The 26,761-nt window shown below is 39.7% G+C and overlaps 1 protein-coding gene across 7 annotated transcripts; it reads right to left on the reverse strand.

Moving 5' to 3' along the window:
* Window positions 1-363: 363 nt before the first annotated feature.
* Window positions 364-26,738, reverse strand: GLT8D2 (glycosyltransferase 8 domain containing 2). Of its 7 annotated transcripts, none has more exons than XM_055710785.1 (12): window positions 22,437-26,738; window positions 21,731-21,927; window positions 16,847-20,366; window positions 14,860-14,904; window positions 13,383-13,478; window positions 12,016-12,184; window positions 10,327-10,444; window positions 7,708-7,792; window positions 4,092-4,204; window positions 3,228-3,394; window positions 1,497-1,609; window positions 364-662 (listed from the first exon to the last, which is right to left on the reverse strand). In XM_055710785.1, exons 4-12 carry the CDS (start codon window positions 14,876-14,878, stop codon window positions 490-492), a joined length of 1,053 nt encoding a protein of 350 aa, XP_055566760.1. In that variant the 5' UTR covers window positions 14,879-14,904; window positions 16,847-20,366; window positions 21,731-21,927; window positions 22,437-26,738; the 3' UTR covers window positions 364-489. The 7 variants fall into 7 exon arrangements, 5 of the variants coding, with proteins under 5 accessions (XP_055566760.1, XP_055566759.1, XP_055566758.1 ...); XM_055710784.1 differs by having other exon boundaries at window positions 21,350-21,927; XM_055710783.1 differs by having other exon boundaries at window positions 16,847-20,376; window positions 21,350-21,927.
* Between the last annotated feature and the right edge of the window lie 23 nt (window positions 26,739-26,761).

The following is a 26,761-nucleotide window of genomic DNA, read 5'->3' on the forward strand; positions in this document are numbered from 1 at the left end:
GCTAGCAAGGGTCTCAGTGCACTACAGGACATGTCAACTGCAAAACAGCGTCATCATGCAACAGAACTCTACTCATTAAAATGCTGCTTAGGTTTTTATTTCAGGCTGTTTAATGTGGGCTAGACAACTAAAGACACCTTGTATGTCATACTTCAAGTATTTCCTGTGTAGATTTTTCTACCAGCAGACAGCAGAGTCTTATTTATTAAAACACACTGTCTGGCACTGAATTTCACCTCTGTAAGTGTTTAATGGAAGTACTCCATTGTCAGTAACCTTGTTTCCTTATGTTATGTGAAAGTCAAGATAACCTGAACTGTCAATCCAGCCTCCCCCTCCAGCCATACGCACACAAAACTGATCGTCATTTATTCATATATTTAACAAATACTTAGTTTTCTAAAATCAGTTAATTATAAAACATGTCGCATTTCAAACTATTACATACTGAAACTGCTTAAATGCATCCATACACTAGGTTTTGCAGTATCAGCTGTCAGGACGAGTTAGTTTGAACTTCCCTGAAGGGTCAGGAATAAACCAGTTTTCCCAGATATCAGTGTGAACACTGGGATAGTCCCAAGGTTTGTATCTCCCATTCCAATGAAGTAACTTAGCTTCCTGAAGAAAATGCTCTGAGTAACGGGTATCAGGACTCCAACCTGCGTGGGTAGATTAAAAACATTTTAAAAAAAAAGTTTTTAATAATGAAAGACACTGTAGAGTGAGGTAAATTCAGGGTTGTAGTTGTGGTTTGTTTGGTTTTTTAAGAAGCCTGATTGGTATGGTTTTCACCTGTTAATAGATAACTAGTTGTATCCTACAGCAGCTTTTTTCAGCTTCATGTCTCAATGCTGCATCAGCAAAAAATCTCAGAAATTTTCTTCTCAACACTTTTAACATCTTGGCATAGCTGGAGTTAAAAAAAAAATCCTTTTACTATTCATTTTCCTACAGCAGCTAAGCCATTATCTTTTTCCCAGGATAATTCACCATTCCCAGTTGAAAGGCTACTACATCCCTCAGAACGCTGAACAGACAAACCGCCAGGCACCCTGCCCTCTTCCACTGTGCCTGCTAAAAGAGCAGCTGGTTTTTTCAGTCTCTCGATATATTCGGATCTTTCATACGTTCTTGCTGTAGTTTATGACACTATAGGTTAACCGGTCTGCCAACACGTAACTTTGGTGTTTTTTTCCTTTTTTCGTCTAATTTAATGGCTGTTAGGGTTTTGAGTTTTTTGTTGGGGTGCCACTATGTTGTGTGCTTGACCTGTTAAGATACTTGCATAGTGACACCTGTGGGGAACCCCCACATTCTGTCCCACCCTGCAGAAAGCAGGACTAGTGAGTGGGGGCGGGGGAGCAGAGATTACCATACTGTGTGTATCTGAGGTATGAAGTAATGCGCTGATGTAAAGTTATGTAGGCTCCTATATTGGAATCTTACAAACCACTCTACTTAGTTCCAACTGTAAACAGTGGGAAGAAACTTACCAAGATGCCTGATGTGCCACATAGGATTAATAGTGGAATACTTTCCATGAAATACAATCAGCATTGGAGAGGTTGCCACACCTCCCCCAAGGGTGCTACTGTAGAGGTTTTCCCTACAAAAAAAAAAAAAAAAAAAAAAAAGGTCAAAACCTCAAACAAAGAATCATTAGTACAAAAGGCAGAAGATTAAAAATAAGTATTCTGGCAAAATTAAAAATAATTTTGAATAGACCAGTTTTCAGCTTACTCCTTCCTAATGCTGTATGTGCAACTCCCATTCCATTGAGTAAATCGTTGCTACCAAGCAAAATGGGAGCCAGACCCAACATGAAGCCAATTACTTCTACACACGCCTATGGTCTACAGGGCTGACAAAGTTTACGGTAGGAAAACAGCCATTAATATAAAAGGAATCAAACATAATTTAGCCAGCTTTCGTAAGAAAATGTACATGTTTCCATGTGTTTCATCCCCTCTTTCTTCCCCTTCCCCCAGCTTTTGGATTCATAAATTACTTGCAAATCAGATTTTGCCATAGTCTAGTTCGTATAAAGTAACACCTAAAGGACATCCTTTTCCTATGAATTTTGTGATAAATCCAGGGCTGGATAAAGCCAAACGGCTGAAGGAGAGGCATTAAGGAGGTAGCAGCCGGATGGCTGGTCACAGCATGCTGAAGGCCTGGTTGGCCAGTCAGTACATGGGCAAAGCCACCCCACCTCAGGGACACTGTGCCACCTGCCAGGTCCAACGAGGAGGAAACCTGTGAAGTGCCAAGAAACTCTTCGAGGCCACAGAACAAACAAAAAACCAACCTCCCTTCAAAACTGGGTTTCAAGTACTAAGCCACTTGTTTCACCGTCATTTCAAAATCCAGCTAAAAGGAACATGACTGTGTTATTAAGGTATAAAATCAACTTTATAGATAAAATCTGCAGTAATGATTATGGAGTTTTTTCAAACTCAGAAAAGCACAGCAATAGCTTGACAGGGTATGTTACATAAGCAGAGTTTGGCTTTTCATTCCTTCAGATTATCATTTGTGTCTCTCCTCTGTTCCTTTCTGAAACTAACAAGTAATGGACATAGTCCAGTAGCACAGGCTATTCCCTTTTAGTTTAGCCCTACTAAATTTAAATTTAACCCTCTGCAGAGAAAGAGGACAAATGCAAAGTTCACGAAGACAGGTTAATAGCGAACTAACATGAAAAATGAACAGTGGTGGTTTTACTGTGTCATGACTTACTCGTGGTCATTGCCAAAAAGATACCTTTCACATCAAATTTCATTCCTCTATAGAAAAAAGTGTGTTCTCTATTGGTATTTAAGAAATATGGTGTCCAATTACAGTTTGGCTGACATTACAATAGGAGAGACCCCACACAACCAAGGAAACGCTCCTCCTTGAAGCCAGCCTCAGGAAGGGAAGATCCTAAGTGGCTTGATCCCAAGAAAGGCTGGTCACCCAAACCAAGAACCACATGTTCTCAGTGTCCCTCAGGATTAAGTGTGGCTTGTGATTAAACACAAGACTAAAATTCCAGGTGGCTATTTCCTGGTACACAATTGGTCAGATTTAAGCAGATGGAAATTCTGGAACATGAGTTACTTTCCTTGATGAGATCTCAAAGACAGCATGCTTGGAGTTAAAAAAAATTGTAAGGGCTTTTAAATTTTAAACTGTAAACTGAGTATTAAAAGTAAAGCACAAAAGAAGACTTCTACACATACTCTACATTCCTTTGCATCCACTTTTCCAACTGTTTTGTAATCCGCTGATGTTTCCATTCAGTCATGTTAGCAACAATTACTCCAGGATTAAAGGAGCAGGTGCTGGGGCTGATGCCAAGATCTCTAATTGCTTGCTTTCTGTAGTCCAGGAATCCCATGTATGTGTTCTAAGAAATTAAAAAAAAAGAAAGTTTATTCCCTACAAATCTCTTACCTTCATAAGTGTAAATACATCTCTCTGACACTCTCATGGAGACTAAATACATGCTCCCAAAGCTGAGTTTCTAGATGACTGTTACCTGTCTCAATTTCTCCATTTCTGTATGACACAAGGATAAAATGCAGGATGCTTCCAGCTACTGAATTACTTTTTCCACAGTATTGTCCCATGGCAGTTTGATAAGGCTCTTCCCTCACCATGTGTTTATCTTTCTGTGGTGTACTCTAAATGACGTAGCATCATGCTTGTATAGCTTTAATGCTAGAGGGACTCCCTGACAACTCTGGGGACCTCAGCTCAGGAATTAGCCTTTAAACTTCATTTCCCAAATTTCATTCCCAATTTGACTAATACAAGTATCATCTATTCTGTCTTCATTAGATGTTTGATAAGTGCTCATGATCTACTGATAGCAAAATATCAAACAATGTAGTACAATCCAAAAAACAGACAGAGATTTAAATTATTAGAGGAAACTCTGCATAGCATTACAGAGTTACTACAGAAAGTAGTTCTTATTTACTTGTAAAAGTATTACAAAACTATAAAAAAAATGTAAATTTCACTTTGGGGAAAATGTATAAAATCATCTTACATTTCTGGGTAAATACATTCATTATTAGAATTTCAAAATAGCATCTTACCTGCATCCCTACACTTCTAATCATTTCATGTGTAGAAGGCAGATCACAGTCATCTGAAAATGCTGCAGCATGTCCTGGAGCTAACTTAGTATCGTAGAGTTCCTGGATGTCACCTGATTACAGAAAGGTCAAAAGCATAAGAAGAAACCTACTTACTTAACTACTACAGAGCTGACAGGGTAACTTCTGTTCTCCTGTCACGAACACACCAATTTTAGGGGATAGCCCAGATACCAACAAAGGCTGAATCTTGTAATACGGGACAATTTTCAAATTTGAGTCCTGTACCTGGATGTCTAAGGTCTATCTTTAGCTATTATTATCGGTATTCAATACATCCATATTCTGAATGTCCAAAATCAGCCACAGCAGAAGCCAGTTACACTGTTAAGCAGCCTGGTTACCAAATTCTGCATTTATAGAACTCGTTATTAGAGAGGAAGGGCACAGACAATTTTTCTGAGCCTCTTTCAAGTCCCACAAAAGTCCCACTTCAATCTCTTGCACAAATCGGGTTTTTCTGGTGTTATTGTGTTTATACTTCCCAGTAAGTCACCTGGATTCCCACCACTGGACAGCTGAAATGTGCCTGTCACACCTGACCATGCCCGCTGGCTTCACAGACCACCCAACTCCTTCCTGGTGGAGTAAAATAATGTAACACATGGTATCTCGCTCCTCACCTGACTAGCAGGTACCCATGATGTGCCGGAACAGTTTCAGGGCAGGCAGGAAGCACAGCGCTGCCACAGCAATTAATTGAGTGAATCTGCATCCAAACCCTTTACAGCTACCAGCTTTGCTGCTGAGCATGGGTCGGTCACAGGTAAGATGAATTATCTTGGAAGGCCTCACCCAGCAGCCTGAGGCGAGCTCATTAAAACACCACTAACCAAAAACATTCCCCCTACTGCAAACACTGGAACTACTACTTCTGAAATAAGCAGAGATTTTTTATTTTTCTGAACTCATCAGCGGTTGGAAAACTTGCATTAGGACTCATGCCTTGCCAAGAAGTAGAATTTAAATTAATGGGACACCTAATTGTTGAAGATCAACTTGCTTTGCTAAGTATTTTCTCCTGATTCTAAATAGCTTCTGCTTTTCAAGAGAGAAGCAGAAAAAGAAGGAAAAAAACCCAACCAAACAATTCTGGGCTGACACCCCAAGTTCAGTATGTTTCATGCTTACTGCTTTGCAGAAAGCAATGACCAACAAATAAATGGTCCCAAAGTTAAAACCCAAAAACCCCATTCGCTCCTTATCCCATAAGAAGTTTCATTCACTCCCATTGCAGAGATCGCAGACAGAAAGCACAGCCTCACATTGCAGCCGAGACCCAAGGAGCTGCTGCCAGAACGGGCTCCCTCCCTCCACGTCACTCCCACACGTCCATCTTTATTCCCCTCTTCTGGACCCTGTGATTGTTTGTCCCAAGTGTGAGCAAGATAGGCTGGCTGGAGCAAAGGGGAAAAAAACAAGGGGGGGAAGGTTTGGGTTTCGGGGTTGGTTTTTTTTGTACTGCTAGTCTTCTGCCAGGTCAACCAGCTGAATCAGCTTATTCTGCAGCTGCACAACTGCAGATATGACACAAGTAACAGGAGCTGCCTGGGGACAGGAGAGACCACTTCCACCAGCAGCTGTAATGTGAAACTGCACCTTTATCCTGTAGCTCCAGAAACACTTATCGGCTGACATAAGCCGACACCCCTAATGGAAGAGAAATCCCTACCTCCCCTCTTTGCCTAGACGTGCTGCCTTGACTTCTACCAGGGAGTAATTCAGGCCAAAAGTAACCACATTTCTGCCGAATGCCTGTGCAGGTGCAAGGAGGGATGCAGGGGCAGTGGTGGGCTCAGCTTGAAGCACTCATGAAAGTAGAGTGTTAAATGAAGGCTTTAAGAACCTTTCGAAGAGTTAAATATTGCTGTTACCCACTAATGACAGAAAGAACAAAGCCAAAAAGCAGAGATAACCACTGGAAACACACATGTTGAAGAACTGTGATATGACGCCCACTGCAAACTAAAATGAGACAGACAGAGCAGATTAATCCTATTTTATAAAGCAGCCAACAGCAGCCCCTTTAATGGCAGATGTTCTGAAATCTGCCATTAAAGAGACAAAACTATAAAACGGTACAAAGAAGCAGTAGAGAGTAAAACTATACTTTTGTCATGTGTAAATTCACCAATCTTAATGTTCTTACAGCAAAGATTAACTTAGGCCAAAAAGTTTATTATAGTTATACTCAGTCATTTGCAAAGAAAATTTTCATCAGAACGTCCCTTTGATGTTTAACAAGGATAGGTAAAGTGGTTTTGCTGTCCCTGTGTAACTGGGCCTGGCTAGGATAGAGTTAATTTTCTTCATAGCAGCTCATATGATGCTGTGGTTTAGATTTTTGATCAAAACAGTACTGACAGCACAGTAATGTTCCAGCTTTTGCTGAACAGCACAAGCACAGCACCAAGGCCTTTTCTGTTTCTCACCCTGTCGCTCCAGACTAGATCCGGGGGTGCTCAATAGGCTTTGCGGGGACACAACCAGGCAGACCAAAGAGGTAATCCATGCCACAATGTCATGCTCAGCAATAAAAGGGGAAAGAGGGGGTCTTGGGAATGTTAGCCAGCTCTTGCTCAGGAGCTGGCTGGCACCAGTCTATCCACCAGAAGTGGTGAGTGATTGCCTTTACATCACTTTTGTTTTCTTCTGTTTTCTTCAATTTATCCTTCACTTATTGAACGATTATTTGTTTTATGTTGACCCTCAAGTTTTCTTCCTTTTATTCTTCCTTTTCTGTTCCCCCACCCCACTGAGGGTGGGGATGCTGGGGGAAGCGAGTGAGCGGCTGTGTGGTGCTCAGCTGTCCACCAGGGTTAAACCACAACACTGATTAAAAAACGTTCTAAAATAACATGAAAACAATAGGATAAAACAAGGGACAACAACTCCTCTGCAGAGAAAAAATATACTGGGAAACTGAAGAGAAAAAAACCCCATAAATTAACCTTTAAAAAAAGAATTGCTCCTCTAATTAGATTGGGGGGGGGGGGGGGGGCAGATTTTTCAGGATTTGAATGTCTACTAACTGCTCCCTTTTTTTAGGAACCCTGAAATCTTTGATCATGATTCTGCAAATTGCTACGGATTCTGAGCTGAAGATGCTCAAAATCGTATTTTGAGTGTCTGGAATTTTAACCCTCTTATTTGAGTACATTCCTCCTGTTCTCAAGAACAGCAATTCTGGATAAGGAACTGGTAGCATCTGTGGGAATCCGAATACAAACAGGAAATGCACATCACATACTTCACAAGAAATATTGCAGCATCTAAGTGAAATACGTGGTATCTTTCAGCCATTGCCCAGACTCAGTTAAAATGAAACCCATACAGACGATTTTGATCAAAATCAACTATTCAAAAGACATATATATATAGAAGTTCTTCTTCAGACTTTCCTTTAAATAAACAGATCATATGTAGTTTTCCTGAATGCAACACTCCTAATAGCTGCCTTTGTTTCCATTATATCTCATATTTCCAAATTACTGTAAAAGCTGCAATAACTTTGATTTTAACTCTGCTAGAAACCGCTTTTTGGATGACAGCTTACCTTGAACAATGATATCATCATCCAAATATATTACTTTCTCATGTTTCTGGATAAGCAAAGGAAGATAAAATCGAACGAAGTTCAGCTATTAAACAGAAAAAAAGGTAAAAACTAAATGGTAAAGCTGTTTATTGTAGTAGTCTCACACTTCTGTCTCTATCAACAATCACCTATAATTCCCCTTTTCATTGAGCACTAGCCAGCAATCATTTGCTTCCTTGCTCCCACTTTTACTACTATCTTTACTAGTATCTCGGATCCACTATTATTATTATTAATCCCTGTTTTATTTATTACAACCCTAACCAAGCAGCCCAAAACAGTTGCTTCTTCACAGAATCACAGAAACTTTTAGTTTGGAAAGGGCCTTTTGAGATCATCTTGTCCAACACTTCTTCTCAGTCAGGGTTCACCTGAGCAGGCTGCCAGTTTGGTTTTGAATACATCCACAGATGGAGACTCAACAGCCTCTCTGGGCAGCTTGCTTCAGTGTTTGACCACCCTCAGCATAAAAAAACCCAAACAAACAAACTAAAAAACCAAACAAACAAAAAAGCTTTTTCTTGTGCCAGGAGGAAATGTCATATGTCACAGTTTCATTTGTGCCCATTACCTCTTGTCCCTCCCCTCAGGTATTTATACACATTGATAGGATCTTCCTGAGCCTTCTCTTCCGCAGGCTGAACAGCCTCAGCTCTCTCAGCCTCTTCTTATATAAAAGATGCTCCGGTCCCTTAATCATCTTTACAGCCCTGTGTTGAACTTGCCCCAGCAAGTCTGTATCTTTCTCGTACTGAAGAGCTCAGTACTGGACATAGTACTCCAGATGCAGCCTCACCAGTCTGAATAAAGAGGAAGGATCACCCTCCTGGACCTGCTGGCAATGCTCTTCCTGATGCATTTTTACAGCATATATCATACAAAATACTTCAAATTTAATAGTGTCATCATTCCACCCTGGAGGAATGATATGACTGGTGGTGCAGATTGGGATAACTTCTACAAGAACTAAGAACACAGCAGAGGGAAAGGGGACTGAAAACATAAGAACAACCATATTCATTCGGACCGCTTTACCCAGCACCTGCCTTCAGAGTTGTCCTAAGCAGATGCTCAGTGAAAAAGAAGAATAGATCAAGCATACAAAAAAGTTGCTCCAGGTGTTCTCCTAGCTTTCAACTGTTTTCAGCTCAAGGGATTTCCTGAACCAGAGGTGATCTGCCTAAATATAAACTTCAGTCCTCACTGAATCCCTGTAAATTTTTACATTCACAAGACCTTTCAGCAAGGAATTGACGAGCGAGGGGAAGCAAGCAGCCGACTCAATATGAGTGATAGAGCAAGCTTCGATTTATTACGGCGCGATTATGTCTTATATACAGTTCCAGTTAATTATGCCTACAAATCACCTGCTGATTGGCTAAGCTCTAAAGGATTACACTTTCATACGTCCTCCTATTTGCGGTTTCTGCGGATAGCTAACTACATATATTTTTTTCCTCTCTTGTCTACGCGAATTCCTCAAAGTTATTTACAACATTAGGCACAAGGTCAGCATGACCTTATCTCTCTTCCCTTATTAGCAAGCCTGGTAATTTTCCATTTTTAGCAAGCCTGGTAATTTTCCATTTCTAGCAAGTCTGGTAATTTCTCGCTGCGGCCTAGCTTGGTTCACTCCAGGCTTATGTCAAAAGCTGTATCACACAGTCCTTCTATGGAACCGTGGCCGTTCTCTTTCATCCATTCTGCAACAAGGAATTCCAGAGGTCTAGTACTCATTCATGAAAATCACGCAACATTTCTTGTTTGTTCTGACTGTGACTTCTACTAATTTAATCAAACAGCCGTTAGTTTTTGCACTGGAAGAGACAGCGAGCAACCATCCCCCACCCAGTCCTCCATACCACTCAGTTCTGTAGATCTCTGCTATTTTCATGCTAGAAGTCACATTTCCAGGTTGAACAGTTTTAATCCACTGACTCCTGGCATGAAATCTTTCCCATATATTAGAAATGTCAAAGGCTCAGCAAAGGTCTGCAAGAATAAACATACTGAAGAGACCTAAACATTTTCTGGGGGTGCTACATCTTTTTCAGATAAAGGGACAAAGATTACACATAGTATTTAGGATGAGGGAAAGCTAAGGATTTGTATTGTGGCATAATGATGTTCTCTGTTTTGATCCTTACTCCTTTCCTAATAATTTCTGACATCTGATTTGCCTTTTCGGACAGCCAGTAATATTTACATTAGTCATTAGCCTCTGAATTAACCCTGGACATGAGCAGAATGCAGCCCGCTCAGCATCATGGAGGCAGAAAGAACACTTAGTAGGTCTTCCCTCTAATGAACTGTGAATATGTTCTTGAAGATATGACACATTCAAATAACCAAGTTTATGCCACCAAATAATGAGGTCCCAACACAGACAAGCTGCAAGGAGTTTGTTATAGTGCACTTTTCCTTCTTGAGTGAAGGTGTAGCGCTTGGCCCCGATATGCTTCTCTAGCTTATATCCCCACACCCGCCATGTAATGGAACAGAGATCTAGGACATTTTAAAGCCTGTAATAAGCATTAAAAACCCTGAAAATTTGTTACGTGGTGTTTATTTACTCACAGGCTGCAGTAGCTCAGGACGTGATGCATCTTGTCTGATTTTTCCTTTTAGTACCATAGGGTTGAATTCCACAACCTTAAATTTTATTTCTTTCAGTTTAGAACTTTCAATCCATTTTCTGTAATAAAAAAGAAGTGATAAAAGAAATACTGAGTGTGTGGCAAGTACTTCCAGAATTAAATTCACAAATTCACAGGAGAATAACAGACCCTGAAAGCCCACTCTATCTATTCCATCCCAAGATAAAATCACTTATGTCTACAGCTACTGCGCATAGGCATTTGTTTCACCTGTTCTTAAAATAAATGAAACAAAAAACAAAACCCAACAAATGCAGCAAACACCCCACAGCATTTACAAAACCAGAGACTCCACATGTTGCCCAAACACCTCATCTTTCACCACCATTATCATTAGATATTTTTCTAAGCTTTCTTGCTATAGTTAAGGACCATTTTTTCTTATCCTATCTACCGTGCTTTTAAAGCAGAGATTAGCTTTCTCCCTTTAAAGTTTAATGTCCCTCAATATGACTGCCATATCACCTAAGTACATTTTCTTTCAATTAAACTATTTTTTTTCATTATTTTGTTGGATTTCTTGAAACCATTGCTTATTTTCTACTCTGATCTCTCTTCGAAATCTTTTCTGAAGGAACCTAAAACTAAACACCACACTATTTCTGATGCATTAATAGTGTCTGCAAGATCAGAAAAAGTTTCTTCACATCTCCTCTGGTCATATATGTCAACAAGTATGTCCACTATGATGTATAATTTTTTTTTTTAATCAGTATTGTCAGATATCAGTCATAATTCTTTAGTTTTCCAAATGTATGCTACCTGCTTCACCCTGAGCCAACACAATCAGCTGTTCCCACCTGTACTACCTTGTCATTGCCTCTACTGAATTTCATCACATTTTACAGTTCATTTTTCCAGTTAATCACAATTAGTTTGTTTTCAGCTCTTGTCCTCAATATAACAATATAACTGCTCTTTTCTAGCTTCATGCCAACTGCAGATTCATAAAAAACATTCTACATTCTGTCATCTAGGTTACTGATGAACTGGATGGGAAAAACTCACAGTCATTACATATTTTCACTTTGACGCAAATTGTGGGTATGCAGGCTACAGAAGTGCAGTAGTCAAAGGTGAGAACTGCTAAGAAATTTGCTTTAATTTTGATTCACACATTCCTCCTCTTTTAGACAATGTTTCCAAATTTTAACACCCAAACACACTTTCATTACAGGCTTTTTTGGGGCCTCTATAACCTTTAATACATCCTCTTAGCTGACATTAGCTTTAAACAGCAAGTTTTTCTACTCTGAAGCTTAAGTCACAGCACCAAACCAGAGGTAAGTGCAGTGCCATGAAGTGGGATTGTGACAAGTAAGCATGTATGTACTTGCCTTACTACAGACTTTTCTGCAGCCAATCTACAAAAGGCAGAGAGGCACAGGTATGGGCATGGTCTGGCCATTTCGCACCCCTTTATACCACTCAGTGCCTTCTGCAGGGCAAAACAGTCCTTTTACCTACACATAGAGAAACATGGGGATTGCTACCAATAGCACTACTTAAATAAAAAGGAGAAATGTTTCTCTAAAAAGTCCTCCAATGCTAAGGAGAACAACCACCTGGTCCTAACTACAGTATGAAACAAAATAAGGCTGGTAAATACCGAATATGTGGGATGGTAGTCTTCAGCCCAACTACGTAGAACAAAACATTAGCCTCTGTGTTGCTGTAGATGCTACTGATTGCTGCTATAGTTGCACCCATTCTGCCTGCAGCTGCACAGATTACAACTGGGATGTCTTCTTCCATTTCCTCAGGACTCTCCAAATCAACTACAAGAAACAAAACTATGCATTATAATAGAAAATTTAGAATCTTTTTATATGAGAGTTGGGTCATAGAAATGAGTATGTAGTTCCATAAGCAGCGGAATCCTATCACAATCACCCTGTTTCCTTACCACATCCTATACACATCTGCACCTGACAAGGCACAAAGCCTAAACTGTTGCTAATTCAGAACTACATGCAGGTTGACTGGGCTGTTGGGTGCCTCCAAACAGAATATATAACAGAGTTCTTGTCATCTTCTACTCAGCAGGGGCACAACTCAGCCTGTCCTCCATGCAGCTGCTTATTCACATGAAATCTGAAGAGATCTGAACACCTTTGAGACTTCAGCTTCTCAGTTATGTTTAGTACAAATTGAACTATAGGTTCCAAAATTATCAAAGGAAAGAGGTAAGTGGAAGAGATGGTGCAATTGCATGAGCTTCAGCTTCACTTCTTTGGGAAGCAGGCTAGAAAGGAATAGCGCAAGATCTTGTGCCAGCTGAGAAAAGAAAAAAAAATCTAAACAGTACTGAGTTAGTTCATATCACTGCTAAGGAAGGTTTTTATCCCTAGCACTGATTAAGTTACAGAACTTACTTGGATATATTTATACTGGTTAAAACATAGCCACTAAACTCCTAACAGACCCTACAAAAATATACTGAAAAAAATGGTTTATGCTAAGACAACTTGTTATCTTGGGAACTGTAAATAAGCTATTAGTATAAACATTTAATATCAGTCCAACCATATCAGTCCTAGCAGGTTTGTGTCACTATAAAAATTCCAGCAAAAACTCATGCTGTAAATTATATTAAGATCTGATGATCTATCTGAAATTAATAGGTAGGTCAAGAACATTCCCAAAGGGGCAATTTATGATCAAAGTTTATTATCACTTGACAACTCCAATACTGTTCAGCACAAATAAGGATATATTCCACTTTCCATCTACATAAGTGACATCTGGATTTTTCAATCAGAATGACAATTCTTAGTCATTACTATTGATCTTCTACTATTTTATTCAAGCCATTCAGAAGCAAAAAAACTCCACATCTCAGACCACATGCAACAGTGGGAGTAGCTCATCTACTTCAGGGCTAAAGGGTTCAGTAAGACAAAAAGCATTGTTCAAATGAAGAGATAAAGGATATAAAACAAGAACATAGATGAAACAGAAGTGCAAGTAATTTACCTGTTTCATTCTTTAATGCAGATGACACTTGGTGAACTTTGTTATACAGAATGGCACACACAGTTAAGACAAGAAGTAACAGTAAGATCTGGTTGACTGAAACAGAAGGGAGAATTTGTTAACAACCAGTGTAGTAGCTAATTCCCAAGTACCTTTTTTTAAAAGATCCAATTTACAACCAGTACATATCTTAACCTGCATTTTCTGTGTTTATCAAATTCTCCTTTCTCTTGTTATTTGAACAAGCTAAAAATTTCATGTTAAAAACAGGTATCTCTGTGTTACAGTAATTTCCAACTATCTGATTTTCATGGATAATTTTCTCACTATATCATTAAGCTCTCAATATATATGGTTTAACCATAGCAGGAAATTCACTTTTCCAAATTTTACCAGGAGCCTATAACTTTTTTTTCCTTGGCAAGTTTGTTGTCGGTTTATCATCACAGGTCTTCATGAGTTAACTTTTTTACCTAGCCCTTTCCTTCTCTTGCATTTCCCTGATAAAACTTCAAAAACATGGGAGATTTTTTTTCTATTTCAATGTTCAGATCTTCAAGGTGTATTCGAGCAAAAATACTAGAAAAACAAACACCGCATGCTACTGAAAGCAGAAATGTTCCAAAATATTTGAAAATCCATAAAAATTTTGACATGGTTACTTTAATTAGTAAAATCAAAAGAAAGCATGCAACAGCAAAGACCTTACTGTGTATTCGGGTTTGCAGTTCCTACCAGTCTGTCTTGTACATGTTTAAGTCATTCAACATTAACTATGGCAGTTCACTGAGTACAACAAGGAAAGAATACATTGCCATCCTCAACAGTTATTTTAATTATGGGAATTCTTTGTATTGGACTACATTGTTACTTTTGAACCACCACCAAAGGAATTTAAGGTGTACAAAAAAGCAAAGGGAACAGATTTTTGAACTGTTTCAATTAAAAGGGCTGACTAGCCAGAACCGGGCATAAGAATAAATTGAAATTGGTAAACATATGTTACCAAACCTACACTAATTGAAACCAGCTGAGGAAACAGGCATTGACTTGAGAGAAATTTTGGGTGCATACCTGAAGGCACACACCAGTCCATTTTCAGAACCCCAAGTTTCTTGGGGCCACACCTCAATTATGAATACAAACAGCATTAATATGCAGAGCTCCGTAAAAAAGTCAGGTTAAATGCTCTACGTACAATCCACATGAAACCAGCAACTACCTGCGCTCTTGGTGGGAAATTCCAGACCCCCCCTAGACTCATGCAATAAAGCAGTGAGTAATTTAATGGCATCTATGACCATATTTCTCTGGCTCAATTAACAGGAAAAGGCTTATTTGTATACTTAAACACAATTTAGCAAAACTAGAACTATAAATTTGCATGCAACTGTGACAACAGTTGCATGAGAAATTGCATTTGAAATTTCTGTCCTCTTTTAAAAATATGTATTTTAAATGTTTTAATCTCTCTTACTTTTCTTTAAAAGAGCCATGTGTCCTGCTGGATGAGAACTGTGATCTGTGGTAAAATAAAAATATTAAAAATAATTTTTAAAAAGAGAGAGAGGAAAAAAAAAATCATTAATACCTGCAGTGAAGACTAGTTACTTATTTCAGGGACAAGGTTTTGCATCATCAAATTTTACTGTTGACCTGGTAAAAGTAAAATGGAACTCTATCTTTGTAAATAACTTCTTTTGAACAAATATATTCTGGGCTAGAACTATTACATATTTTAATTTAAGCTACTACTACTATGTTGAGAAGAACAGCATTTTAATAAATTCCATCCAATCAGCTACATCAGTAACAACTTAATAAAAACATTTTAAAGGGGCAAAGAACTATTAAAACACCCACTGATGCAATTTGTAAATACATTTATCTCTGATTTCACGTAAAACATAATAACAATCACAAATACTAATTTCTTGTTGGAGTATGTTCCCAACATATGGGAACCTTAAACTGGAGCAGTGTCTTTCAGTCTCTTAATTTCAGAGCAATAGTGAAAATATTTTCTAACAGCAGTATCCTTCCACTAACAGTAAGGGGGGAGTCTGTGCAATGTGGCCTGTATTTAAGCACATTATTTGTCATGCTGAAGAAAACGAAGTAGCCTTCCCTAAAATTGTACTGCCAAAGCAGCCTCAAGAGAGGCAACGACTTTGTGCTGGAGAGGGCAGAATGTAACTCTTAAAATGCAGGACTATGGGAAATGCAATATTCACTTGGATTCTGGACCCAAAACTATGTTGGGGGGATGGGACATGACGATACATGGGATGGGATGGACACACAACCAAAACAAACCAACAGGAAAAAACAGCACCAGAAGGTGGAGTGGGGGGAATACAACTATGTGATCAGCCTTTAGACTATGGCAGCTGTATATAGGACAGGAACCAATTTTTCCTGATTCTATACATACAGATATGGACACATTACAGTTTAAGGATGTATGACAGTTTCTGTGCTCACATAAAAATTAAGTTTATTCTGATTCCTTGAGAAGACGGACAGACCAGCAAGAATTCTTGAGACCTGAGTCACAAAACTGACCGCCTCTCATTGGTTAATGCTCAAGTTCAGGCAGCATCCTAAATTAGTTGCTACTTTGACTAACAAGTTAAATAACAATAAAAATATAAAAAAGCTAAGATGTGGCTTTATTTGCAAACCACTTATATTTGCACGTATTTAGGTCCCAACAGATCACTAAATCAGTGAAAGAAGAGTATTTCTGAAAGTCCTTCTGCAGCTGCAGTATTTATCTACATTCCAGCAGCCCACTTTCTTCATGTGGCATTAATTTACACAGAGAGGAAATAAAGTTTATCAGTCAAAAAAAACCCCACTGCTGAGAAAGCCCTTCTCTCATACATTATGCACAAGTATTGTCTTCTCATCCATTTGAAAAGTTTACTCATTTATATAAGCAGAGAAACAACAGAACCCCGTAGACTCTTGGACTAACTTTCTAACACCACTTTAGCTAATCACAATCTTCCACTGATTTCCATAGAGCTGACCGCTATCTTTTAATTAACATTTATAATGACAGTCACAAAACAGTACTGACGATCGCTGCAAGATTGAAGTTGGATAGCCACAGCTTCATGGTATCTTCAGAAATGACTAAATCAACATAAACTGAACCAGTTTAAACTCTGAAATACAAACACAGACACTCTTACACAAGCTTGAGTTCTAAAACTACAGCATTCCTAAGCCTCAGAAACTCAGATTGATTACCCCCTGATTTTTAAGGCAAGAGAGGAATATTTGTTCCCCTGCAAATATTTACTCAATTTTTCCTGACTGTAGACATCAGTTCCTGGAACCTGGCAGTCCCTAACTCAGTTGCCAAATCCTGCAACAAAATGAGGGGCTGCATAAGGGAAAGCTCAGAAACAGTGACATTACTGCTCAGATATTTCCTGCTTAATTAGTCTTTTTACCTCTTCAAAGCAGCACAGTATTCGGGACTCCTCTCTCCTGAAGAGCTGTAGAGCTATTTACTCGGATCCTAGATAGCCCACAGCTGTAAGCACTCTTGCCAAAGCTTCCTTGACCATCATCCTCCTTTGAAGTCCCCCGCACAAGGGCCTTACAGGGCACAGTAACAGTTTTAAGATGTAATTCCTTTTTCAAACTCTTCAAAGTTTACTTTGGAGTTGTGCTGGTTTTCTTTTCTTTGCTGCTGAGGAATAGCACAGAGTCCAGACACCGCACTGGAGGAATGAGAGCTCACAAACCACTTCCAGATGTGCAGAACGATGATGCAGCCCCAGATTTGGCAGACTTGCCTCAGAGCTTCAGCTAACAGATTGCAAACAAATCCCGTAAGACAAAAAGTCTTAAGGGGGTGGAGGAAAGAGAAGGAAACAAACCCTTCCAGAAGTTACTTTAACAGTCTAGTTGCAGGTTAGGTTTCTAGTCATTATTATGAGAACAGATAACTAGCATGCAAGAGCCGAAGTACAACATGCCAAACTCAAAGCCAAAGTTTTTACAATGTCTGTTTGCAGAGTTCAAGCTAGTCAAAAGCTAAGGGAAACTTGCAAAACTGAACTCTGAACATGCGTTTTGACTTTAATAATCTCATTTCCAAATCTTTGAACAGTTACAAGAATCTGAATACACAGGTTTGGTTTAGATTCAAAGGGACCTTAGATCAAGGAAACAGCACATGTTGATACTCTGCCTCCTAAGCTGTCCTGGAATACTTTTGCAGTTTTATTTTTACACTACTTCTTTTTTTACATTTCTTTCCCTCCCTTTTATATGATAAACCACTGTTTTGACACAAGACTGTCATGATTACTGAAAGGAATAATAAAATTCAATTCTAAACTGTTTTTCACCATTTTAGTGTGAGGCAGCGCAAAACTTACATGAGTATTGTTGTTCCATTTGCAGGAACTGAAAATGTAGGTTTTCAACTGTATGTCTCACACATGCCAACACTGTATTAGCTGTGTATGACTTTGTACAGAAATCCTTCTTTTGCAGAGCTGCTTGAAGGGAAAATGAAAGAGCTATATATACAGTTATGTGCTTCAAGAAGGTAGCCACAACTATTACTATGGTATTTAAGCTATATTAAGTGTGTGTTCATCAGAATCTACCTGTGTTTTCTTCATCTCCCTTGCATTTCTACATGCATCCTGAACAGATCTAAGAAGCACACAGCTGTACAAGTCTGCAGCATTATGACCATCTGCTTCACCTGGCAGCAACCTCTGGGTTAGCAGCAACCCAGCAGCACCTCCTCCGTGTTTCCTTCAGCCTCACGTGTTTATATTCTCACTTAACACCCCTCTCACGCAGGGATGAGAGCAGCTTCTGTCCTGCAGAATGAGATCTTCGGGTTTACTCAGCTCATTTGCTGTTAACTGTAAGACTGAAACCTTAGTGTTTAAACTGATTTAAAGAACAAAGTCAAAATTTCTTAGTGACTAAGTATCCTTTATTGGCAGCGCTGGATGCACGGGGGATCCTTCCGCCTAACGTGCATGTCTAAAGTAACTAACTATCATATTTATACAATAAAACAATGAATATTCCATTAATGCCTTTACATATTCGTTACCTAACCCTGCCTACTCTCGCTTCATATGTTAATTAGCTTATCAGTCCTTTGCGCTTGCGCAAATTCCTCCAAGAATTGTGGGCAGGGGTCTTCGGGATGTGGGCGGTGGTCTCTACGAGGAAGGCCACAGGTCTTCCTCATGGTGTACTTTTCACCTTTTGCCTGGTATGTGATGATCTTGCAAGTTTCCAGTGTTCTTATCAGTCTGAGCTAATCTATGTCCTTGTCGACCATCTGTTTCTTCTGCTTGTTTCTTTTAGTCGCTCCCTCTAGATAACTTATAAACAGGCCCCTTGTTAGAGAAAGTTAGAGAAACTGACTCCTTCTTTCATCAGTTATTTCATTATTTCTTTCTTTCAGACTATGGTTACATGACCTAATTACTATACCTACATTCTTTGAGCAAATATAAAGTTCTTAGCCTTTACAGGGCTGTACAGAGGATTTCATAGCAGCTTTTGTTATGCAACTACTAGTTTCATCAGAATATATTTCTTACATTCATTATATTTTAACTACAAGGTTTATTCTATCCTAAAGTGAATTCATACAATATCATTCCCCCCTTTTCTAGGTACATGCAAATTCCTTTGCATCATATGTATCTACTTGCTTCCAAACACCAAAGCATACACCTAAATAATATACATACAAATATTACAAATATTATAAAGATAATTATTACAACAAAAATCTGCTTCAACCATTGAAGGTTAGGTAACCAAGAAGTCAGCTTGTTCCATATTTCTTCAAATCCCCAAGAAAGATCATCTTTTGTAATCTTGTGTAATACTCTGGTTTGTTTCCAAATTTCTTCTAAATCAGTGGAAACTCTTCCACTCTGATCTATGTATATACAACAACTGGTATTAATAATTGTACATACTCCCCCTTGAGCAGCCAATAATAAATCCAAAGCCATTCTGTTTTGTAATACCACTTGTGACAAGCTAGATATTTCTATTTGCTGTGCCTTTATAGCATCGATTGTTTTGTTTTCCAAGTTTTCTATCATTGCTGATATATTGACTATAGTCTTTTCCAGTTCACTTACCCCTAACCACGGTATAAACCATCGGGCAAAGCTATGAAAAGCACTTGGTTTTTCTATCAAAGGATTTTTAATTTCTCATCCAATTCTCCGAATATGATTTCTCAAGTATCCTTTTGACAAACAATCATGTAACGTCATGTTGGGAACTACTGCTCCTAAGGTACATGTTCCCATCCAGTTTTTCAGTAAAACTTTTTTGGGCCGTATCATTACACAACCAATACCATCCTCTTCCTTCCGGCACTGGCCAAGCTGTGGAGCTAACAAAAGTCGAGGTACCAGTGGTATTACAGGAGCTTTGATTTCCCACATAAGTTACAGAATTGCAATCCAGTTTCCCTTGTCCTTGGGTGGATTACATCTCTGAACACACGTATAGTATGACTCTCGAACCTTAGGGCTATTTACTTCTAACTTCAGAGTTTCATCATTTCCAGTATTCCAAGAGGTATTTTCCCCAAGACTTTTCCAAGACTGATTCCTAGGCAATGGGATTCCGATCAATGATATACCCTTTTCTCCATACTTGGGCATATGTGTACATATCCAACAATCAGTTTTATTCAGAGTCTGAGAGATTCCTTGTACCAGAAATACATGTGTGTTCTTATTCCATAAAGTTAAGTACAAATTTGGTAGCCACCCGATTATAATTATGACCTGAAGAATCGCAGTCCTATGGGTCCTGTTGGGGTGACGGTCCATGATTTCTCAGGAGCTTTCTTCACTCTTGAATAGTGAATCCAAGCGGCTTGTTCTTTAATCTTGATAGCTATATGAGTTGTCAACAACACTTGGTACGGTCCATTCCATCTCTCCTCTAGGGGTTATCCTGAAAAAGTCTTTATGTACACGTTATCCCCAGGTTTAAAGGTATGGATTGGTTGATCCAATCCTCTAGCCCTAGTCCCTAAAACGAATTTATGTACTGTATTTAATTGTTTCTGAAGTTCAGTTATATAAGTGTATAAATATTCTGATCCTAACTGTGTTAAATCTTCTTCACTAAATAAAAACTGGTACGGTCTTCCGTATAAAATTTCAAAGGGACTTAAATTCTCTTTTACTCTAGGTTTAACCCTAATCCTAAGTAATGCTAAAGGAAGGGACTGAGGCCAAGACAAATTAGCTTCCTGCCCAATTTTGGTTATTTGTTGTTTAATCAAATGGTTCATTTTTTCTACTTGTCCACTTGTCTGTGGCCTATAACGAGTATGTAGTTGCCAATCTATTTTCAAAATTTAACTTATCTGTTGCACCACCTGGGCACAAAAATGTGAACCTCTATCAGAAGACATTGTTCCTGGGATTCCAAAGCGTGATATTATCTCATTTAACAAGACTTTGCTTTGTTTGTTCAACAGGGAAAGGCCTCAGGCCATCCTGAAAATGTGTCAGTCAGAACTAGTAGATAATGATACCCCCCTTTTCTAGGGAGTTCTGAAAAATCAATTTGCCACTGTTGTCCCAGATAACTTCCTTTACCAATTACTCCAAGTTTTATTCTATTTTTGGTATTGGGGTTATTGTGTAAACAAATGCTACATTGTTGAGTTACTTGTTTTATCATTGTACATAGATTTCGTCCCACTAATGTCTGACTTAGGCTCTTATACAAAGTGTCAGCTGCCCAACGTGTTTTATTGCGTTCCGTAAGAACCGTAGGCCACATCAAATTAGAAGGTATTACTATGCGGTTATCTTTTAAACGTACCCACCCATCTGGTTTCATTTTACCTTTCAAGACTTCAATTAATTTTAAGTCCTCTTTTGTATAATTTGGCTTTTGGTTTGTGTATATAGTTTGGATCTTACCGTCTGATATTAAAGACAATGCCTTCAGTAATTTCAGCTATTCGCTTAGCCTCTTGATCTGCCAATCGATTTCCAATTTCAGAGTTGGCGTTTCCTTTTTGGTGTCCCCAACAATGCATGACAGCTACCTTTTCTGGTAGTTTTATAGCTTCTAGCAGTTTTAAAATTTCTTCAGCATGTTTTATCTGTTTTCCTTGAGCAGTCAAAAATCCACGTTCTTTCCAGATCGCTCCATGAGCATGCACCACACCGAATGCATATTTAGAATCTGTCCAAATATTTATTTTCTTTCCCGCTGCCAGTTCCAATGCTCACGTTAACAGCAATTATCTCTGCTTTTTGGGCAGACGTCCCAGGAGGTAATGATTTAGACTCAATTACCTGTTGAGAGGTTGTTACGGCATACCCTGCCTTATGTTGTCCTTGTTTCACAAAGCTGCTTCCATCCATATACCAGGATTCGTCAGCATCTTCCAAAGGTTCTTCCTTAAGATCAGGCCAACTAGAATATACAGCCTCCATTTTTTCTATACAATCATGGGTTATTGCTTCATCCAGAGTTCCACTAAGAAAAGAAGCTGGATTTACAACATTAGTGACCACAATTTCCACATCATCTTGCTCTACTAATATTGCTTGATATTTTAAAAATCTCTGTGGTGAAAGCCAATGATTTCCTTTTTGCTCCAACACTGCTGAGACCATATGGGAGACTAACACTGTAATTTTCTGTCCCATTGTAAACTTTCGAGCTTCCTGTATATCGATAACAACAGCTGCCACGGCCCAAAGGCATCCAGGCCATCCTTTACTTACTTCATCTAATTGTTTAGAGAAGTAAGCTACTGCTCATTTATAGGGACCCAGTTTTTGTGCTAGTACCCCCAAAGCTATCCCTTGTCTCTCATAAGAGAACAGCCAAAAGGGTTTCGAGAGATCTGGTAATCCCAAAGCCGGGGCCTTTAAAAAAGTTTAAAAGCTTTTTGTGCTTCCCCAGTCCAGACTAATTTTGACTGGTTATTCTTTATCAATTCATACAGAGGTTTTACCATCAGTCCATAATTATAAATCCAGAGGCGGCACCAACCTGTCATTCCGAGAAAAGTTCGTAGCTCCTTTACCGTTTGGGGTTCTGGAGTCCGACAGATGACCTCCTTCCGTTCAGTTCCTAGTTCTCATTGTCCTCCCGAAATTTCAAATCCCAAATAGGTCACTCGTTGTTGAACCAGCTGGGCTTTCTGTTGGGAGACTCGATATCCATTTAAACCCAGAAAATTAAGGAGACTTATCGTCCATTGAATACAACTCTCTCTAGTCTCGACAGCTATTAGAAGATCATCTACATATTGTAACAAAGTTCCCTCAGTGTCTGGAGGCATCCAGGTCTCAAGTTCCTTTGCTAATTGGTTTCCGAAAATGGTGGGGCTATTCTTGAAACCTTGAGGTAGTACTGTCCACGTAAACTGTGTCTTCCTGCCTGAGCTGGAGTTTTCCCATTCAAAGGCAAATAGATTTTGGCTTTCTGTGGCTAAGGTTAGGCAGAAGAAGGCATCCTTTAAATCCAGTACGGTAAACCAAACCTGATTATTCTTTAATTTAGTCAGCAAAGTATAAGGGTTTGCCACTACTGGATGTATATCCTCGGTGATTTTATTTATGGCCCCCAAATCCTGAAGCAGTCTATAACTTTCCATTTGCCTTTTTGATTGGCAATATGGGTGTGTTGTATTCGGACTCACATTCAACTAATAACCCATACTGTAAGAATTTGTCAATTATTTCTTTAATTCCTTTCCTATCTTCTATCCTCAAAGGATATTGTCTAACCTTAACAGGTTTCTCTCCTGGTTTTAATAATTATTGGGGTCACATTTTTTGCTTTTCCAGGGACTTCAGTGGCCCAAACTCCTGGATATACTTGATGTGTGATCTCTGAGGGTATTTCACTTTTAGGATCAGTTTGTATCAGCACCAAGCTCAACACATTTATTAGTTGTTTTTCTCCTATCCTTAACTCCATTTTCCCTTTTTCAAAAACAATTTCTGCTTCTAATTGTTCCAACAAATCTCGACCTAACTGAGATTTTGAAGATCCAGGCAGATATAAAAACCTGTGTATCCCCATTTGTTTTCCCAATTTATATTTCAATGGTTTTAAGAAAAAGGCTTTCCCTTGTTGGCCAGTGGCTCCTATCACAGTCACAAAGTCTTTATCCTCTGGTATTGGTTTCTGGTTTAACACTGAATAAGAGGCTCCTGTATCTATTAAAAATCGCATCTCCTGTTCCAATTTCTCTAGCTTAATTTTAACCAGTGGATCCACTAGGGTGGATTCCCCTTCATTGGTCAGCAGAAATGTTAGCTATCACAGGTCGGGTCCCATTCAATTTCGGACACTCTCCCTTCCAATGACCTATCTCCTTACAATAGGCACACTGATCTGATCTTAAGGACTGTTGAGGCCCTCCCCATCTTCCAACTCCCCGACCCCTAACCCGAAGGGGGGGTTCTTGCTTTCTCAATGCAGCTACAGTAGCTGCAGCAACAGTTTGTCCTAATTTCTGTCTTTCTTCCCCCTCCTGATTTCTCAACACCCTCCAAGCCTCTTCCACCAATCTTTCCAGATCTCTTATATCTGGTTCCTTCATTTTCTGAAGTTTCCGCCTTATATCCTCAGCGGATTGTCTTAGGAATAATGAAACCAGCTGTGATTTACCCTCCTCAGATGAGGGATCTAAGGTGGTGTACTTTTGCATGGCTGTTCTTAAACGGTCAAGAAATTCCGTGGGGGTCTCAGATTGTCCCCGTTTTATTGTATATAATCTTGACCAATCAACCGATTTTGGTACCCGCATTTTCCAAAGCAATTCTTATCCATTCTTGGTATCTTTTTAACAATCGGTAATCATTGTCATCATTATAGTCCCAATTAGGGTCCGTTCTAGGCACGTGAACTTCCACTGTGCCTGGTAGAGCTCCCGTTACTGTTTGAATCTGTACTTGTGTCCGAGCAGTTTTAATTACTAGCTGTTTTTCTGTCTCAGACAATGCAGCCAGCATTATTTCTATATCATTCCAATCTGGATCTAGGTTTTTCACAATTAGCTCAAATCTTTTAGCGACTGCCTCCGGATCATCTCGGTACCCTTTTACTGCTTCTTTCCAGGAATCTAACTCATCTGTGGTAAAGGGCACCTTTATTCTGGCAGGCCCGTTAGATCCTATAGCTTGCCGCAAAGGGGCTTGAATTACCGGCCCCTCTTTGCTCCTTGTACGGGCAGTTATCGCAGTAAATTCTTTTTGATCTAAATCATCTCTCCTTCCTTCAGCTCCCGTTTCCTTTCCTACACCGCCATCTATCTGCACAGGAGGTAGAGGCGGAACGAAATCCTCTATTCTTTCCTCTGGTCCGCTTAATTTTAAACATCTTTGTCCAATACTACATGCTGAACAACACCTCTTCAATTTCCCAGCCCCATCCTTCCTCATATCCTTTTCCATTGCCAATATTAAGGGATCTTGTGGTGCTAGGTTAATTCCACACCCCTTTTGCCACTCTGGGTGATTCCTCAGAGTGAAAAACATATCGGCGTACATTACTTCATCCCATCTTCCTTCTCTCCGTAGGAACAACATTAACTGTAACAAAGTATTATAGTCTATAGTACCGTTAAGAGGCCACTTTTCTCCACATTCCAGCTTATAAAGCGGCCACCATTGATTACAATATTTTATCAATGTTTTCTTATTCATGTTCCCACCAGCAGATCCTCCAATATCCTTCCAGTGACTTAAAACACATCCTAAAGGGCTTTTCCTTAAAATCCCACCACTTGGTTTTCCTCCCATTTTCCCACTTCACACTAACAGAATACACTTAACACTTACAAAATGCAACATGCAGGTACCTTTCTACAGCAACACCAAGAACCCACTATTACCAAGAACATAGCCAAAATCACAATAACGATAATCAGAGTCAAATTTCCACACCCAGTAAGTCAGAAAACCATAATAAGCAAGACCCTACCAAAGGAGCCCTATAGGCTAACTTGCCAGGCTCCAAACGGCAACTGAATGCCAACAAAACCAAACGTATACTTAAGGTGCTAGCCACAAAAGTATACATCACCCTGCAGAAGTTTTGTCTTCTGACTTATGGGTAGTTCCAAATGACCGGTCTACCAAACAAAGAAATCAAAATAAAGAATACCATCACTTACAGCAATGGGGTCCTTGTCTGCCTCCGCAGTGATCCATTGAGTCAAGGAGTCCCTCCAGGAATTCCCGGGGGTACCCTAGGGAGTCCTATCCCCAGCGGGTCCTACAGTCCAGCAGAGAGGTGTCCCATCTGGGTCACCAGATTGATTTAAAAAATGAAGTCAAAATTTCTTAGTAACTTAAGTATCCTTTATTGGCAGCGCTGGATGCACGGGGGATCCTTCCGCCTAACGTGCATGTCTAAAGTAACTAACTATCTTATATTTATACAATAAAACAATGAATATTCCATTAATGCCTTTACATATTCGTTACCTAACCCTGCCTACTCTCGCTTCATATGTTAATTAGCTTATCAGTCCTTTGCGCTTGCGCAAATTCCTCCAAGAATTGTGGGCAGGGGTCTTCGGGATGTGGGCGGTGGTCTCTGTGAGGAAGGCCACAGGTCTTCCTCATGGTGTACTTTTCACCTTTTGCCTGGTATGTGATGGTCTTGCAAGTTTCCAGTGTTCTTATCAGTCTGAGCTAATTTATGTCCTTGTCGACCATCTGTTTCTTCTGCTTGTTTCTTTTAGTCGCTCCCTCTAGATAACTTATAAACAGGCCCCTTGTTAGAGAAAGTTAGAGAAACTGACTCCTTCTTTCATCAGTTATTTCATTATTTCTTTCTTTCAGACTATGGTTACATGACCTAATTACTATACCTACATTCTTTGAGCAAATACAAGTTCTTAGCCTTTACAGGGCTGTACAGAGGATTTCATAGCAGCTTTAGTTGTGCAACTACTAGTTTCATTACAATATATTTCTTATATTCATTATATTTTAACTACAAGGTTTATTCTATCCTAAAGTGAATTCATACAATATCAAACAGCAACTCATTTCTCAGATGTGCACGTCGCCTACCACCAGCAAGTGAAAAAACCCTCCCCCTGCTACACGTTTCTGAGGGTCAGCGTTGGGTGCCAGAGGCTGAGCACAGACCACGGCCGCCGTGACCCGGGCTGGCAGCGGCTGCCCCACCGGCGGGGCGCGCTGACAGAGGCGGCGGCGGGGGCTCCAGAGGGCAGGGACGGGCCTGTGGCCGAGGCGGCCGTGCGGCCGTCAGGACATCTGCCTCCATGTCCCCGCCCTGGCCGCGGTCAGGCCGCAGCGCCCCCGCTGCGCCTCCCGGCCGGCCCCCGCCAC

The sequence above is a fragment of the Falco cherrug genome, chromosome 5 (genome assembly GCF_023634085.1).
Source record: "Falco cherrug isolate bFalChe1 chromosome 5, bFalChe1.pri, whole genome shotgun sequence".
In the NCBI taxonomy this organism is placed as follows: Eukaryota; Metazoa; Chordata; class Aves; order Falconiformes; family Falconidae; genus Falco; species Falco cherrug.

Bases quoted from the DNA above. Each gene is read 5' to 3' on its own strand.
- GLT8D2 (XM_055710785.1), bottom strand. The intron at 7,793-10,326 runs GTGAGTAAATAA...TCTGTTTAATAG, and splicing joins GTCCTGAGCTACTGCAGCCT to CTGAACTTCGTTCGATTTTA. The intron at 663-1,496 runs GTAAGTTTCTTC...CTACCCACGCAG, and splicing joins GTGGCACATCAGGCATCTTG to GTTGGAGTCCTGATACCCGT.